At 45.0% G+C, this 15,476-nt stretch overlaps 1 protein-coding gene across 1 annotated transcript in view; it reads right to left on the minus strand.

Moving 5' to 3' along the window:
- Nucleotides 1-15,476, minus strand: part of LOC127580080 (dedicator of cytokinesis protein 2-like) — a 1,107,748-nt gene that overhangs the window by 1,016,704 nt on the left and 75,568 nt on the right. Inside the window, 2 exon segments of the mRNA XM_052033289.1 lie at nucleotides 1,610-1,665; nucleotides 4,731-4,771. Of these exon segments, the coding sequence (XP_051889249.1) occupies nucleotides 1,610-1,665; nucleotides 4,731-4,771 (97 nt within the window).

The raw sequence follows: 15,476 nt of genomic DNA on the forward strand, positions 1-15,476 counted from the left end.
AGGATTCTGGGCAGTGTAGAGGAGCAGAGGGATCTTGGGGTTCATATCCACAGATCACTGAAAGTTGCCTCTCAGGTGGATAGGGTAGTTAAGAAAGCTTACGGGATGTTAGCTTTCATAAGTCGTGGGATCGAGTTTAAGAATCGCCAAGTAATGATGCAGCTTTACAAAACTCTGGTTAGGCCACACTTAGAGTACTGTGTCCAGTTCTGGTCGCCTCATTATAGGAAGGATGTGGAGGCATTGGAAAGGGTGCAGAGGATATTTACCAGGATGCTTCCTGGTTTAGAGAGTATGGATTATGAGGAGAGACTAAAGGAGCTAGGGTTTTACCCATTGGAGAGAAGAAGGATGAGGGGAGACATGATAGAGGTATACAAGATATTGAGAGGAATAGATATAGTGAACAACCAGCGCCTCTTTCCCAGGGCACCAATGCTCAAAACAAAAGGACATGGCTTTAAGGTAATGGGTGGGAAGTTCAAGGGTGATGTCAGAGGGAGGTTTTTCACCCAGAGAGTGGTTGGTGCATGGAATGCGCTGCCTGGGGTGGTGGTGGAGGCTGATACATTGGTCAAGTTCAAGAGATTGTTAGATAAGCATTTGGAGGAATTTAAGACAGAGAGATATATGGGAGGAAGGGGTTAGATATTCTTAGGTGTGGTTTGAAGGGCGGCACAACATGGTGGGCCAAAGGGCCTGTATTGTGTTGTATTGCTCTATGGTTCTATGAGGGGAATAGAGAGGGTGAATGCGCACAGTCTTTTTCCCAGGGTTGGTGAATCAAGAACTAGAGGGCAGAGGTTGAAGGTGAGAGGGAAAGGTTTAATAGGAACCTGAAGGGTAACTTCTTCACACAGAGCGTGGTGCGTATATGAAAGGAGCTGCCAGAGAAAGTAGTTGGGGCAGGTACAATAACACATTTAAAAGACACTTGGATAAGTACATGGATAGGAAAGGTTTAGAGGGATCTGGGCCAAACACGGACAAATGGGACCAGCTGAGATGGTCGGCATGGACAAATTAGGCTGAAGGGCCTGTTTCCATGCTATATTACTTTATGACAGGCAGTTTATATGGAGGACACTTGGACTGGTAATAAGGAAAATGGACATTTAAAAAACCTTCTGTCTGGCATGATATGTTGACAGCATCTAATGTCAACATGTTTCATTCATCAACCTCAGCCCCACTCCTAAGGATTAACATACTTCAACTTAATTATTGTCTCACCCAGCCAACCTTGCTGCACCTCCAAATCTCACAATCTACCACCTCACAAATTCCCCTCTAAGTCCCACACCGTCCTAAGCTGCAAGTCCATCATCAAGGCCAAGGGACAGATTTTGAATTTAGAGGGATACCGAGGATCAAAAGGACCAGGTTAAAAAGTGAACCCAAGGCCAAGGTCAGATTACTCATGATCTTATTGAAAGGCAAAACAAACTGAAAAGACCACTTGGCCTGCTATTCCTATGTTCTGCCTCAGCTTTGGGCTCCTGGAAGGTTAGCCCTTGGCAAGCATTGTAAACAGCCCGAAGTCAAAATCAGATCCACCCAAGCAGCATATCATTAATTCAACAGGCCTTGACCCAGCTAAGATACTTACCCTCTGATTTCAACGGTTGCATTTTTGATGTGAATGATTGATGCAGGAAATATTCCCTGTGGAGAGAGCACATGGTCATATTTTCACTGTAATCTTTAATTACAAACAGGAAGGATACAAGGCAGTTATGAAATGATCTGTATGGATGGCATGCAAAACAAAGTTTTTCACTGTACCGTGGTACATGTGACAATAATAAACCAATTTACCTTTAAAATCTCCACTCCTTTTAAACTTGCATGTTAAAAAAAATAGTGACTAACAGTATGTTGGATGATCAATAGGAATAACATAAAGATGACTTACAAGGATGTTGCCAGGACTTGGGCCTGAGCTATAGGGAGAGATTGGCAGGCTAGGTCTTTATTCATTTGAGCACAGGAACATCGGAGACTGAGGGGTGACCTTTATGGAGGTTATAAAATCATGAGGGGCATAGATCGGGTGAATGCACACAATCTTTTTCCAAGGAAGAAGGAATCAAAAACTACAGGGTATAGGTTTAAGATTTGAGGGGAAAGATTTAAAAAGAACCTGAAGGGCAACTTCTGCACACAGAGGGTGGTATGCATATGGAACGAGCTGCCAGAGGACGTGGTAGAGACAGGTACAATCACAACATTTCAAGGACTTTTGGACAGGTGCGTGGATGGGAAAGGTTTAGAGGGATATGGGCCAAATGTGGGCAACTAGTCAGAGCTTAGATGGGCACCTTGGTTGGCATGGAAGAGTTGGGCCGAAGGGCCTGATTCCGTGCTGCATTAAGTCTACGTCTCGATAACATCCAATAAACTAGAAGATTTGCAAGTCCGGCACCAAGGTCCCACGAATACCAGATCATTGGAGTTTTTCCCCACATTGGGGTCAATTGGGAAAGTTGCAAAAATTTGACTGCAACCTGACCACCGCTCATTTTTTACCGGACTGCAGCACAAACCCAAAGCTACCTAAACGGAGCTCCCTGACAAGCCAAAGACAACATCATCTCACACAGCAGGGTTGACAACTCGGCTAATTTGGCTCGTTGCCACAGAGGAACTTCTGTTATGGCCCAGATTTTTATCGGTTGGACGACGTTCCTGTTGCAGTTTGTTAAGCACTTCCTGTTCTGAAGCAGTAAATGGATGATTGATAGTTGTTTCTGTGTCAAGCATGTGCCAGCGACAGAGAGAGTGAAATTTAAATCTTCTCCTCTCCACTTGAAAACAGCAACTTACTCGCCCAAATGGTGGAAAACCAACGCAGCGATAACTTGCTGAGCAACTCTGGAGGCATCGCTGGCAGAAATCAATCTTTAAGTGACACCAAAGGCCACTTTGAACTATTTTTAGTGCAACATTTGTCTGCATAAACAACCCTTCCCCAGCACCAGCGAAATGTCAATCATCTCAGCCGCTCTTTAAGGGGAAGCGAGATAAGTGCATGAAGAAGTGAAGACCCAGGTGGCGTAAGGTGGGAGGAGACCTGCCATAGAGTCACACAGCACAGAAACAGGCCCTTTGGCCCACCCTGTCCATATTGACCGTCAACTATCCATGTGTGGAACATAAAACGGCAGCATGAACTGGAGCATTTAGTTGCATTTTTGACGTGGTTAGGTCTCTACCAATAGTCAGACCCTAAAACAGCTGCTTGTTGTTTTGATGTACATGTGACTAATGAAGATCTATCTTATCTCTGGATATTTTATCTCCATTGAATTAAAAGTCAGAGACATCACTATTTATTTTAAACAGAGCAGGAATCATTTTTTTTAAAAAAAAGGAGAGCAGGAATCATTATTTATCCAATGTTACATGGATCAGAAAGGTTGAGAAGAATATGGGCCAAACACGGGCAAATGGGACTAGCTTAGATGGGTTTCTTGGTCGGCATGGACCAGTTGGGCCAAAGGGCCTGTTTCTGTGCTGTGTGATCTATGATTGTGTATGCAATTCACTAACTTTGCCTGCATGCTGTTTCTCACCCGTATGCCAGGACGCCCCTTTCTCATTACTACCATCGGGGAGGCGGTATAGGAGCCTGAAGACCCAAACTCAATGATTCAGGAACAGCTTCTTTCCCTCTACCATCAGATTTCTGAATGGTCCATGAACACTACCTCGTTATTCCTCTTTTGTAACATATAGTAATTTTTATGTCTTTATGTCTTGCACTGTACTGCTGCCTCAAAACAACAAATTTCACGACATATGTCAGTGATAATAAACCTGGTTTGGCAACTGGGTCAAGTGTCCAGCACATCTTTCAGAGGGAAATTGGGGATGGGCACTATCAACTACCTGAGGACACTTACTAATTTTTACGGATGTACCATATAAAGCATCCTATCCGGATGCGTCACGAGTTGGTACGGCAACTGTTCTGCGCAAGGCCGTAAAAAATTGGAGAGAGTTGTGAACACAGCCCAGTCCATCACACAAACCAACCTCCGCTCCATTGACCCTGTCTACACTTCCTGCTGCCTCAGGAAAGCAGCCAATATAATCAAGGACCTCTCCCACACCAGTCATTCTCTCTTTCATTTGCCAGTCCTCATTGAGAGGTCAGCTGTGGAAAGGGTGAGCAGCATCAAGTTCCTGGGCGTCAACATCTCAGAAGATCTATCCTGGACCCAACACATTGATGTAATCATGAAGAAGGCACGCTAGTGGCTCTGCTTTGTTTGGAGTTTGAGGAGATTTGGTACATCACCAAAGGCTCTTACAAATATCTATAGATGTACGGTGGAGAGCATTCTGACTGGTTGTACCACAGACTGGTATGGAGACTCCAATGCACAGGATCGCAAGAGGCTGCAGAGGGTCGTAAACTCAGCCAGCTCTCTCACAGGGAGGAGGTACAGGAGTTTGAAGTTCCACACTCAATGATTCAGAAATAGCTTCTTCCCCTCCACCATCAGATTTCTGAATAGTCCATGAACCCATAAACACTGCCTTGTTATTCCTGGTTTTGCACTCTTTATTTATTTTTGTAACTTATGGTAATTTTATGTCTTTGCACTGTACTGCTGCCACAAAACAACAAATTTCACATCATATAAGTCAGTGATAATAAATCTGATTCTGATTCTGAAATGGTTAAGAAAATATCACCACATTAAGCAGAGGTTAAGACTTACCACTACAGATCTGTTTTTCAGGGAGTATCCTCTGTACCAGCCTAAGAAACAGAAACACAAGAAGAATTACTGGCAAGAAGGAGAAAAATCCAGACTCAACAGTGAATTCACCAACTGCAGGTAATTGGCTCTTTCTCTCTGTCTGTATCAGAAGTCTATATTTCTACCTGTCATCATTTTGGCTCAGTTTTTCTTTTTCCGATTAATTTAGTCTGGCGCGTCCCTATTAGCAACACATTATAAAGGCAAGCAGTACAATCTGATCCAAACTGGTCCATTAACTCATATGGTCTCGCCCTATCAGAGATATTCCCTCTGTTCCAGCTATCCCTCCCCAACTGGTACTGAAAACTGACCCGTTTTCTCTTTTTTAATGTTTTAGAGGTTTATAACATTACAAGGGGCATAGATAGAATAAATAATCTTTTTTCCCAGGTCAGGGGAGTCCATTGGCGCCTGTTTTGCTGGCCAAATTGTGGCTGGCCTTTCACCTTGGTGACATTTTCCTTTGATAGATATAACAATCGAGTATTACCCCACCTATCCTGGATATTCTCTCTTCTCCGTGAAAAAATATGATGATGCTGGAGGAACTCAGCAGGCCAGGCAGCATCCGTGGAGAAAAGCAGGAGGTCAACGTTTCGAGTCAGGACCCTCCTTCAGAACTGAAGATAGGAAAAGGGTAAGCCCAATATATAGGAGGGGAAAGCAGAGCAGTGATAGGTGGACAAAAGAGGGGAGGCGGGGTGGGCACAGGGTGGTGATAGGTAGATGCAGGTAAGAGATAGTGATGGGCAGGTGCGGGGGAGGAGGGGAGAGCAGATCCACCGAGGGATGGGTCAAAGGTAAGAAAGGAAAATAAGGCAGGAAAAAAAAGAGGCTAGGAAAGGGAAGAAGAGAAGACTCATGGTGGGGGGTGGGGGGGAGGGTTGTCGGGAAGGGGGTGGGGATTACCTAAAGTGGGAGAATTCAATGTTCATGCAGTTAGGCTGCAAGGTTTCAAGAAGGAAAATGAGGTGCTGTTCCTCCAGTTTGTGCTTGGAATTCTCCTGGCAGTGGAGGAGGCCGAGGACTGACATATCAGTAATAGTGTGGGAGGGGGAGTTGAAATGACTGGCAACGGGGAGATGCAGATCGCGGTTAAGGACAGAGCGCAGGTGTTCTGCAAAATGGTCACCTAGTCTGTGTTTGGTGTCACCATTGTAGAGGAGGCCACACTTGGAGCACCGAATGCAGAAGATGATGTCTAGGGAGGTGCAGGCGAATCTCTGTCTCACCTATTTCTCTATTCTCTCTTCTCCCCTCTCCCATCAGACAGAAGATACAAAAGCCTGAAAGCACGTACCACCAGGCTCAAGGACAGCTTCTATCCCACTGTTATAAGACTATTGAATGGTTCCCTAGTACGACAAGATGAATTCTTGACCTCACAATCTACCTCGTTATGACCTTGCACCTTATTGTCTGCCTGCGCTGCACTTTCTCTGTAACTGTAACACTTTATTCTGCATTCTGTATTGTTTTACCTTGTACTACCTCAATGCACTGTGTAATGAATTGATCTGTATGAACGGTATGCAAGACAAGTTTTTCACTGTACCTCAGTACGTGACAATAATAAACCGATTCAATAGATTGTACTCAGCATGCCGGCAGTGTCTGGTGATCGAAGGAATTAGAGGAAAGGCTGGAGGTGCTTCTGGAGGAAGCAAGGGGTGTTGCTTTGAATAATGTGCATTAATGAGCCTCCTATAGTCTTTGACCTGTCCTGCTTCTCTTTTAGCGGGAGGTGTAACTGGGCACTGGGATTTGGCATCTGCAAAGCACTGTGGATGTAGCCACCTGCACACTGAACTTTGGTTAAACCTGCTCTTCTATACATGTTCTTTAAGGGGACCTGAGGGGCAACTACTTCACGCAGAGAGTAGTGCATCAGAGAAAGTAGTTGAGGCAGGTATAGTATCGACACTTAAAAGACATTAGGATAAGATATCTTTATTAGTTACATGTACTTCGAAATACACAGTGAAATGCATCTTTTGCGTAGTGTTCTGGGGGCAGCCTGCAACTGTCGCCACGCTTCCGGCGCCAACATAGCATGCCCACAACTTCCTAACCTGTACGTCTTTGGAATGTGGGAGGTAACCAGAGCAAACTGAGGAAACCCACGCAGACACTTTTCAAACTTTTATTTATTTATTAGTCACATGTACATCAAAACACACAGTGAAATGCATCTTTTGTACGGGAAGAACATACACACTCCTTACAGACAGCGGCCGGAATTGAACCCGGGTCACTGGCGCTGTAATAGCGTTATGCTAACCACTACACTACCATGCCTGCTCTTCATCGATAGGAAAGTTTAGAGGGATGTGGGCCAAATGCAGGCAAATGGGACAAGTTTAGATGGGCATCTTGTTCGGCAAGGATGAGTTGGGCCAAAGGGCCTGTTTCTGTGCTGTATTACTCTATGATGATCTCACCAAATGGCAGAGCAAGCACAAGAAGTTAAGTGGCCAACTCCTGCTTCTCATTCTAATATGCTCATGAAGACTCTTGGGAGGTTTTACTAGGTGAAAACTGCTGGATAAATGCAACTTGTTGCTGAGCGACAGATGGAGAGGGAAGTCCCTACTGAGCCATTCTTTACTGAAGAAATGCAGACCATATCTCATGTGGTGTCATTACTGTTGACTGTGGTTGTTTACAAGGATGAAGATTGCTCTTAACTCTAAGTTGGATCAGCTACAGTCGTGCCCGCTTACATGCAAAATATATATTTTTGAGAGCAAGCACACTTAAGCCAGATGGCTGCACTAACAGGGGAAGATTTATTTATTTAGACTGCATACAATTACTGCAGGGTAGCAGCTGATGTCAAACCATGTCAAGTATAACCTGGGGCATCTTGCTGGGGACAGACAGAAGACAAGACTCTTCCCTGTGTCCTGGGACCCAAGAACCCTAAGCGGAAGAGCAGCTCACCTGCTTGGGAGGGGAAGGAATCAGAGACAGATCCCAACATCAGCAGGGTTCGGATTCAATTGGCTAAATTCTGGTGGGGAGTTACAGGGCATGTGGGAGGCTTTAACCACAGTTTCTGCTCCATCACCACCTTCAGACTGGACGATTCCAACATTCTCCAGGTCACACTTCCAGCTTCCGTTAAGTTGCCCAGTCAAAATCTCTCCCACTATGCTGACACACTTTGTCCCACTCACTTCTCGCTCGCTGACTAAAATTGGCTCCCAGTCCAGCAACAGATTGAAAACAACAATGAGAACGTTTAGCAACACACAAATTGTTGGAGGAACCCAGCAGGTCAGGAAGCATCCATGGAGGGAAATAGACAGTCGACGTTTCGGGTCAAGACCAAATCAGGTCAGCATCATCTCCAATGGTCTCGAGGTCTCCATGACCATGCCGTTCTTTTTCACCAATTTCCCCCAGCTGAAAGTCCTAATGAGATCCTCCAGCACTCACATTCTGAGTGTTATGCCTTCTGTCGTTAAGGCTCTAAGCTCTGGAACACCCTTCCTAAATCTCTCCATCTTGTGGCCTCTCTCTTCCCCTTAACAACACCTTGGACCATCTGTCCCAACATTTGCTTGGTGATGTTCCTCATGATCTATCTGAATGTTGCAGTCATTGTTGCAGCTCTACTTCATCAGGAGTTTGAGGAGATTCAGTATATCACCAAAGAACATAGAACAGTACAGCACAGAACAGGCCCTTCGGCCCACAACGTTGTGCCGACATAACTAATCCCTCCTACCTATAGAATGCCCACATCTTTCCATTTTCCTCTCATTCATGTGCCCATCCAAGCCCCTCTTAAAAGCCCCTATTGAGCTTGCCTCCATCACCCTATCAGGCAACGCATTCCAGGCATCCACCACTCTTACAAATTTCAATAGATGTACGGTGGAGAGTATTCTGACTGGTTGCATCACAGCCTGGTATGGAGGCTTCAATGCACAGGATCACAGGAGGCTGCAGAGGGTTGTAGACTCAGCCAGATCCATCACGGACATAACTCTCCCCACCATCGAGGACATCTTCAAGAGGCGGTGCCTCAAGAAGGCGGCATCCATCATAAAGGACCCTCACCACCGGGGACATGCCCTCTTCTCATTACTACCATCGGGGAGGACGTACAGGAGCCTGAAGACCCACACTCAAATGATTCAGGAACAGCTTCTTCCCCTCCACCAGATTTCTGAACTGTCCATGAACCCATGAACACTACCTCGTTATTCCTTTTTTTGCATTATTTATTTATTTTTGTAATTTATAGTAATTTTATGTCTTTGCACTGTACTGCTGCCGCAAAACAACAAATTTCATGTCATACAAGTCAGTGATAATAAATCTGATTCTGCACTTGTATAAGGGAGGGTTCCCTGAGCTTCAGTGAGTGAGTCACCCACTGCTGGCCCGATGTGACCAAACACGAGCCGAGAGCTGGTTTCATCCAGGCAAAGCTCTTGACACAGGCCTTTCAACTTGCTGCTCACAATTCACTGGTGACCTGTACCTCAGCTGTTTGCCCATCATTAACTGTCTCAGGCTTGGAAATTTCAATTGTCCCCAACTGTCTGCTGGGATGGACATCCCACAACTCCCAGGACCGCAAGAAACTGCAGAGAGTTGTGGACACAGCCCAGCGCATCACGGACACCAGCCTCCCCTCCTTGGACTCTTGTCTTTACCTCTCGCTGCCTTGGTGAAGCAGCCAGCATAATCAAAGACCCCACCCACCCAGGTCATTCCCTCTCCTCTTCTATCAGGTAGAAGATACAGGAGCCTGAGGGCACGTACCACCAAACTTAAGGACAGCTTCTACCCCACTGTGATAAGACTATTGAACGGTTCCCTTGTACAATGAGATGGACAATGACCTTACGATCTACCTTGTTGTGACCTTGCACCTTATTGCACTGCACTTTCTCTGTAGCTGTGACACTTTACTCTGTACTGTTATTGTTTTTACCTGTACTACATCAATGCACTCTGTACTAACTCAATGTAACTGCACTGTGTAATGAATTGACCTGTACGATCGGTTTGCAAGACAAGCTTTTCACTGTACCTCGGTACAAGTGACAATAATAAACCAATACCAATACCAAAAAGCCAGGATTCACCATGTGGAGGAACGTTGATGTAACTTAGAGCAGGAATTCCAGATCCCAAGTCAAGCTGGCCAAAAACAGGACTGGCAATGGAGCAGGAAATAAATATCAGGGGCACGAAAGAGGCCGTTAACAGGGGATCTGCTGAAATCTCAGGAGGAAGTTACTAAGATCAAAGGTCCATGTAAGTCCTTCGTGCAGAGGGTGGAGAATCTGGAATTCTCTGCCCCAGATGGTTGTGAAGGCCAGATCATTATGGGTATTTAAAGAGGAGGTGGATGTAGTTTTGAAAGATCGGGGAATTAAGAGCCATGGGGAACGGGCACAGAAATGGAAACGAGGCCTGGGACAGATCAGCCATGGTCATAATAAATGGTGGAGAAGGCTTGACCCATCACTGCTCCTATTTTCTTGTGCGTGTCCGAACCTGTCAAAGGTACACTTTGTTGTATGTGTCAGTAAATTACATGGTCTATGACTCTATGGCCCACAGCCATGAGAAAGGACCACTCAGACCACCACGTCCATGCCAACCAGTATCAATCCCATTTGCAGCACCTGGCATGCCTCAGCGACTCAAGTGCTCGTCTAGACACTTCTTAAATGCTGTCAGTGACTCTGCTTCCACTACTCTCTCAGGCAGTGCATCCCAGGTACTCACCCACTCTCTGACTGAACTACTTTTAAAAGACACTTGGACAGATACATGGATTGGAAAGGTTTGGACAGTTGTAGACCAAACACTGGCAAGTGGGACTTGATTGGATGGGCATCTTGGTTGACATGGACCAGTTGGACTGAAGGGCCTGTTTCCATGCTGTATGACTCTATGACTAAGGTCCTCAGAGGGCAGGTAGAGGGAGGGGTACAAGGAAATGAGGTCGGGATTAGCATGTTGCTACGGCTATTATGGCACAAGATAGTTCTGATGATCATAACATTGCCTCAACTGATTTTTTCCTATTCATTCTCTGGCAAGGCCAATATTTATTGCCCACTCCGACCATTTAGAACAGAACGAGGGTCTTGGTGCATCATTTCAGTGGGCATTCAAGAGTCACCCAGATTCTGCAGCCAGGTAAGGAAGCAGACGTCTTTTCCTCCAGGTCATTCATAAATCAGATCAGCTTAACAAGAGTCTGATAGTTTCACTGACACCATTACTGATTTTGTTCCATTGTTACTTAATTAACTGAATAGAACTTTCCTAGCTCCCATGATGGGATTTGAACATATCTTTGGATCAAGCCTCTGGATTACAGAATCTGTAACCTAAATGCACTGAGCACACAAAGTACCCAGCGGATGTGAAAATGATGACAACTTTCCCTGATGCCCGTTTGCACTGAGCCTATTTATGAACTCGTTTATCTTTCAAACCTTTCCAAATTGGTCATCAACTTGTTTTTCTTCCCATTTGCCATCTGGCCCTCTTCAGCACTCCCCCTGTCGATCGTCAAAATGCAGGGCTTCAGCTGCCAAGTTATTTGAATGGAGTCAATGAACGGCAGAGCAAACGCACGAGAATCCTCAAGCTGCTCACTGCCAAGCCACAAGATACCAAGCCAGTTTTGCTCTTCTCAACTAAGAAAGGGCAAAACTGCCAATAGAAGGTGTGCGACAATTCACTAGACTAGTTCCAGGAGAGATTGAGTAGAGTGTGATTCTGTGGAAGGTGTAATAGAACATAGAACAGTACAGCACAATACAGGCGCTTCGGTCCAGAATGTTGTGCCGACCTTTAAACCTCGGCTAAGACTATCTAACACCTTCCTCCCAACTTTACAAGATGCAACTTTACAAAACACTGGTTAGTCTGCTCTTGGGAGTATTGTGTGCAGTTCTGGTCACCAAACAATAAGAAGGATGTGATTGCGCTGGATGGAATGCAGAGGAGATGTTCACCAGGATGTTGCCTGGATTGTTCTGGGAAAGATTGAACAAGCTGGGCTTGTTTTCCCTGGAGCTGAAGGAGGCTGAGGGGTGACCTAATAGAAGTGTATAAGATTATGAAACGCATAGATAGAGTGGACAGCCAGCAGATTTTTCCCCAGAGCAGCAATGGCCAATACCAGAGGACATCAGTTTAAGATGAGTGGACGAAAGTTTAAGGGAGATGTCAGAGGTAGGTGTTTCTTTTTTACACAGAGAGTGGTGGGTGCCTGGAATGCACTGCCAGGGGTGGTGGTAGAGGCTGGTACCATAGGGGCATTTAAAAGACTCTTAGATAGGCACATGGATGTAAGAAAAATGGAGGGTGATATGCTGTGTAAGATAAGATTTCTTCATTAGTCACATGTACATCGAAACACACAGTGAAATGCATCTTTTACGTAGAGTGTTCTGGGGGCAGCCCTCAAGTGTCTCCATGCTTCCGGCACCAACATAGCATGCCCACAACTTCCTAACCCGTACGTCTCTGGAACATGGGAGGAAACCAGAGCACCCGGAGGAAACCCACGCAGACACGGGGAGAACCTACACACTCCCTACAGACAGCGGCTGGAATTGAGCCCGGGTTGCTGGGGCTGTAAAGCGTTACGCTAACTGCTACACTACTGTGGCTGCCCGGGAAGGGTTAGATTGATTGTGGAGTAGGTTTATATAGGTTGGCACAACATCATGGGCCAAGGGGCCCGTACTGTGCTGTACTGTTTTATGTTCTATAATTTTATAAACATCTATCAGGTCTCCCCTCAGCCTCTGTCGAGTTTGTCCAACGTCTCCTTATTCTGTCTCTAATCCAGGCAGAATCCTGGTCAATCTCTTCTGCACCCTCTCCAAAGTCTCCACACCCTTCCTATAATGGGGCGACTCATTACGATCCTAATGTGGGCAAAAGGGATTGGTGCAGATGGGCAAAAGGTCGTCATGGATGTGATCGGCTGCAGGGTCTGTTTGTGTGCTATACGACTCTTAGGAGAATGGGGATTTTCATTACAGCTTGCAAAATTCTTACAAGGTTTATCAAGGTAGATACCAGGAGAATATTTCCACTGGCTGAGGAGTCTAGAACTAAAGGTTACAGTCTCAAAATAAGGGATCGGCCTTTAGGACTGAGATGAGAAGAAATATCTTCAGAGGGCGTCGTAGAGTTCTCTACCATGGATAGCGGCAGAGTTCATTCAAAACACAAATCAATATAGTTCTGGGTATCAAGGGAATCAAGTGATATGGGGATAGTGCAGAAACATAGCACTGAGGTGTTCGTGAATGGCAGAGGCAGACTTGAAGGGCCAAGTTGCCCACTGCTGCTGCTATTTCTTACATCGAGGGTCAAAGAGAAGTCACTTGCCATGATCCTTCGGAACCCAGTGTTGGGGTACAGTCAACAATGGCTGCCCCAGTTGGACTCCTCCAAACTGCACTGGGTCACCCCATGAGAAGTGTCAGAGGGAAAGTTTGGAATTATTCATTTTGTGTACCACCATGAAAACCTGGGGCAGCAATGCAATGAATGCTAAACCCTGGCTCTTCAGAGGAGCATTCACTTTTTGTACTGAGGCACATGATGGGATGGAATTGGGAGACAAATTAAAAGGAGCATCTTAAAGAGGAGGTGGTGGTTTCGGGAACTGCCAGCATTTCCCCAGGAAAATTCCAGCCTTCAGGGGCTTGGTAACTGTGTCACAACTGCCGATAGTTGAGCAGTTATGTGCAGGAGACTATAGCAAGTAAGCTCAGATAAAAGAGTTACAGAGGTAAGAAGGTATGAACACAGGGCAGAGAATTTTATTCAGTGCAATTTATGCAGGAACACTGCATTGTTGAAGAGCTATTCTTCAAGTAAAGCAATAAACAGAGACTGAATCAGCCCATTCAAATACACTTTCAAACTGCAATGACAGCATTCAAAAGATGAACAGAGGAGATGATGCTTTTTGTACTCATATATTCTGCAACCAAAAAGAAAATGAAACCATTGAGCATTCATGTAATCTGCTATTTTTTGCAGAATCCTACTGGGTAAATCCACACATCCCCATCTTCCTAAAAAAAAGACCTCAAAATAACTAATTGGCAACGTAGAACTCAGTGGCATTGTCTAGGCATATAAGTTCTTATTAAAATAATCACTTTCATCGTTCACGGGAGCAGGAAGTGGGTCAGTTCACTGGATGGGGGTCAAATCTCCCAAAAAAATGAGGTAAAAGCATGCTGTCCCCATAGCAATGCCTGGTGAAGCCCAAGTCTAAGTGGATTGGTGATTTAAGAATCCAAACAGCTGCAATTGTCGATTACTTACATTGTGTCCCAATCCTTTGAGTTCTATATAAACACTGTATTGTATATATTTACAAGAATCCGTTCTAACTTTGGTTTGGAATTTCTACCATCGTTGGTGTTGCACTTACCTTTTCATTCAATTCAATCAGATCCCGCTTTGTAATTGCATAGTTAAATTGCCTGTCGTGGCTTTTATTTAGAAGCTCTGTCTTTGAGGGACATGGGGTAGTGTCTTTAATTAACCTTGACACCATTAGTTTTAGTCTCTGTGCAGTGAGCCACATAGTGCTCGATCAGTGAGAAGGTTTGTTCAGACATGACTGCTCTCTCACGTGCCCCAGGTTTGACATAAAGTCTTTACTGTAACAACGAACAAAAGCTGACTGTATTTTAGAATAATTTTTATATCTGTTGCTCAATTTAATGAGGCTTCCATTCAATCAGATTTGAAGTATGGAAGATTTAGGGCAAGGCCAAGACATTTAAAGGGGATCCGAGGAAGAATTTTTTCACCCAGAGGGTGGTTGGAATCTCGAACGCACTGGTAAATTGGTTTATTATTGTCACATGTATCGAGGCACTGCGGAAAACCTTGTTTTGCAATGCCATCCATACAGATCATTCCATCACGTCAGTGCATCAGGGTAGTAATAGGGAAAAGCAAGGTAGCAAAAGGGAACTGACCAAGAGGGTCGAGAACATTCTGACTGGTTGCATCATCACCTGGTATGGAGGCTCCAATGCACAGGATCGCAAGAGGCTGCAGAGGGTTGTAGACTCAGGCAGCTCCATCACGGACACAACCCTCCCCACCATCGAGGACATCTTCAAGAGGCGGTGCCGCAGGGTGGCAGCATCCATCATTAAGGACCCTCACGACCCAGGACATGCACTCTTCACATGACTACCATCTGGGAGGTGGTACAGGAGCCCGAAGACCCACACTCAATGATTCAGGAACAGCCTCTTCTCCTCCACCATCAGATTTCTGAAGGATCCATGAGCCCATGAACACTACCTTATTATTCCTTAATTTTTTTTTGCATTATTTATTTATTTTTGTGATGTATTGTAATTTTACGTATTTGCACTGCAGCCGCAAAACAATGAATTTCATGTCATATAAGTCAGTGAGAATAAATCTGATTCTGATTCTGAGGGTGGTGGGTATTGGTATTGGTTTATTATTGTCACTTGTACCGAGGTACAGTGAAAAACTAGTCTTGCGGACCATTTGTACAGATCAATTCATTACACAGTGCATTACGTTGAGTTAGTACAGAGTGCATTGAGGTAGCACAGGTAAAAACAATAACAGTACAGAGTAAAGTGTCACAGCTACAGAGAAAGTTCAGTACAGGTAGACAATAAGGTGCAAGGT

The sequence above is a fragment of the Pristis pectinata genome, chromosome 2 (assembly GCF_009764475.1).
Source record: "Pristis pectinata isolate sPriPec2 chromosome 2, sPriPec2.1.pri, whole genome shotgun sequence".
NCBI lineage: Eukaryota > Metazoa > Chordata > Chondrichthyes > Rhinopristiformes > Pristidae > Pristis > Pristis pectinata.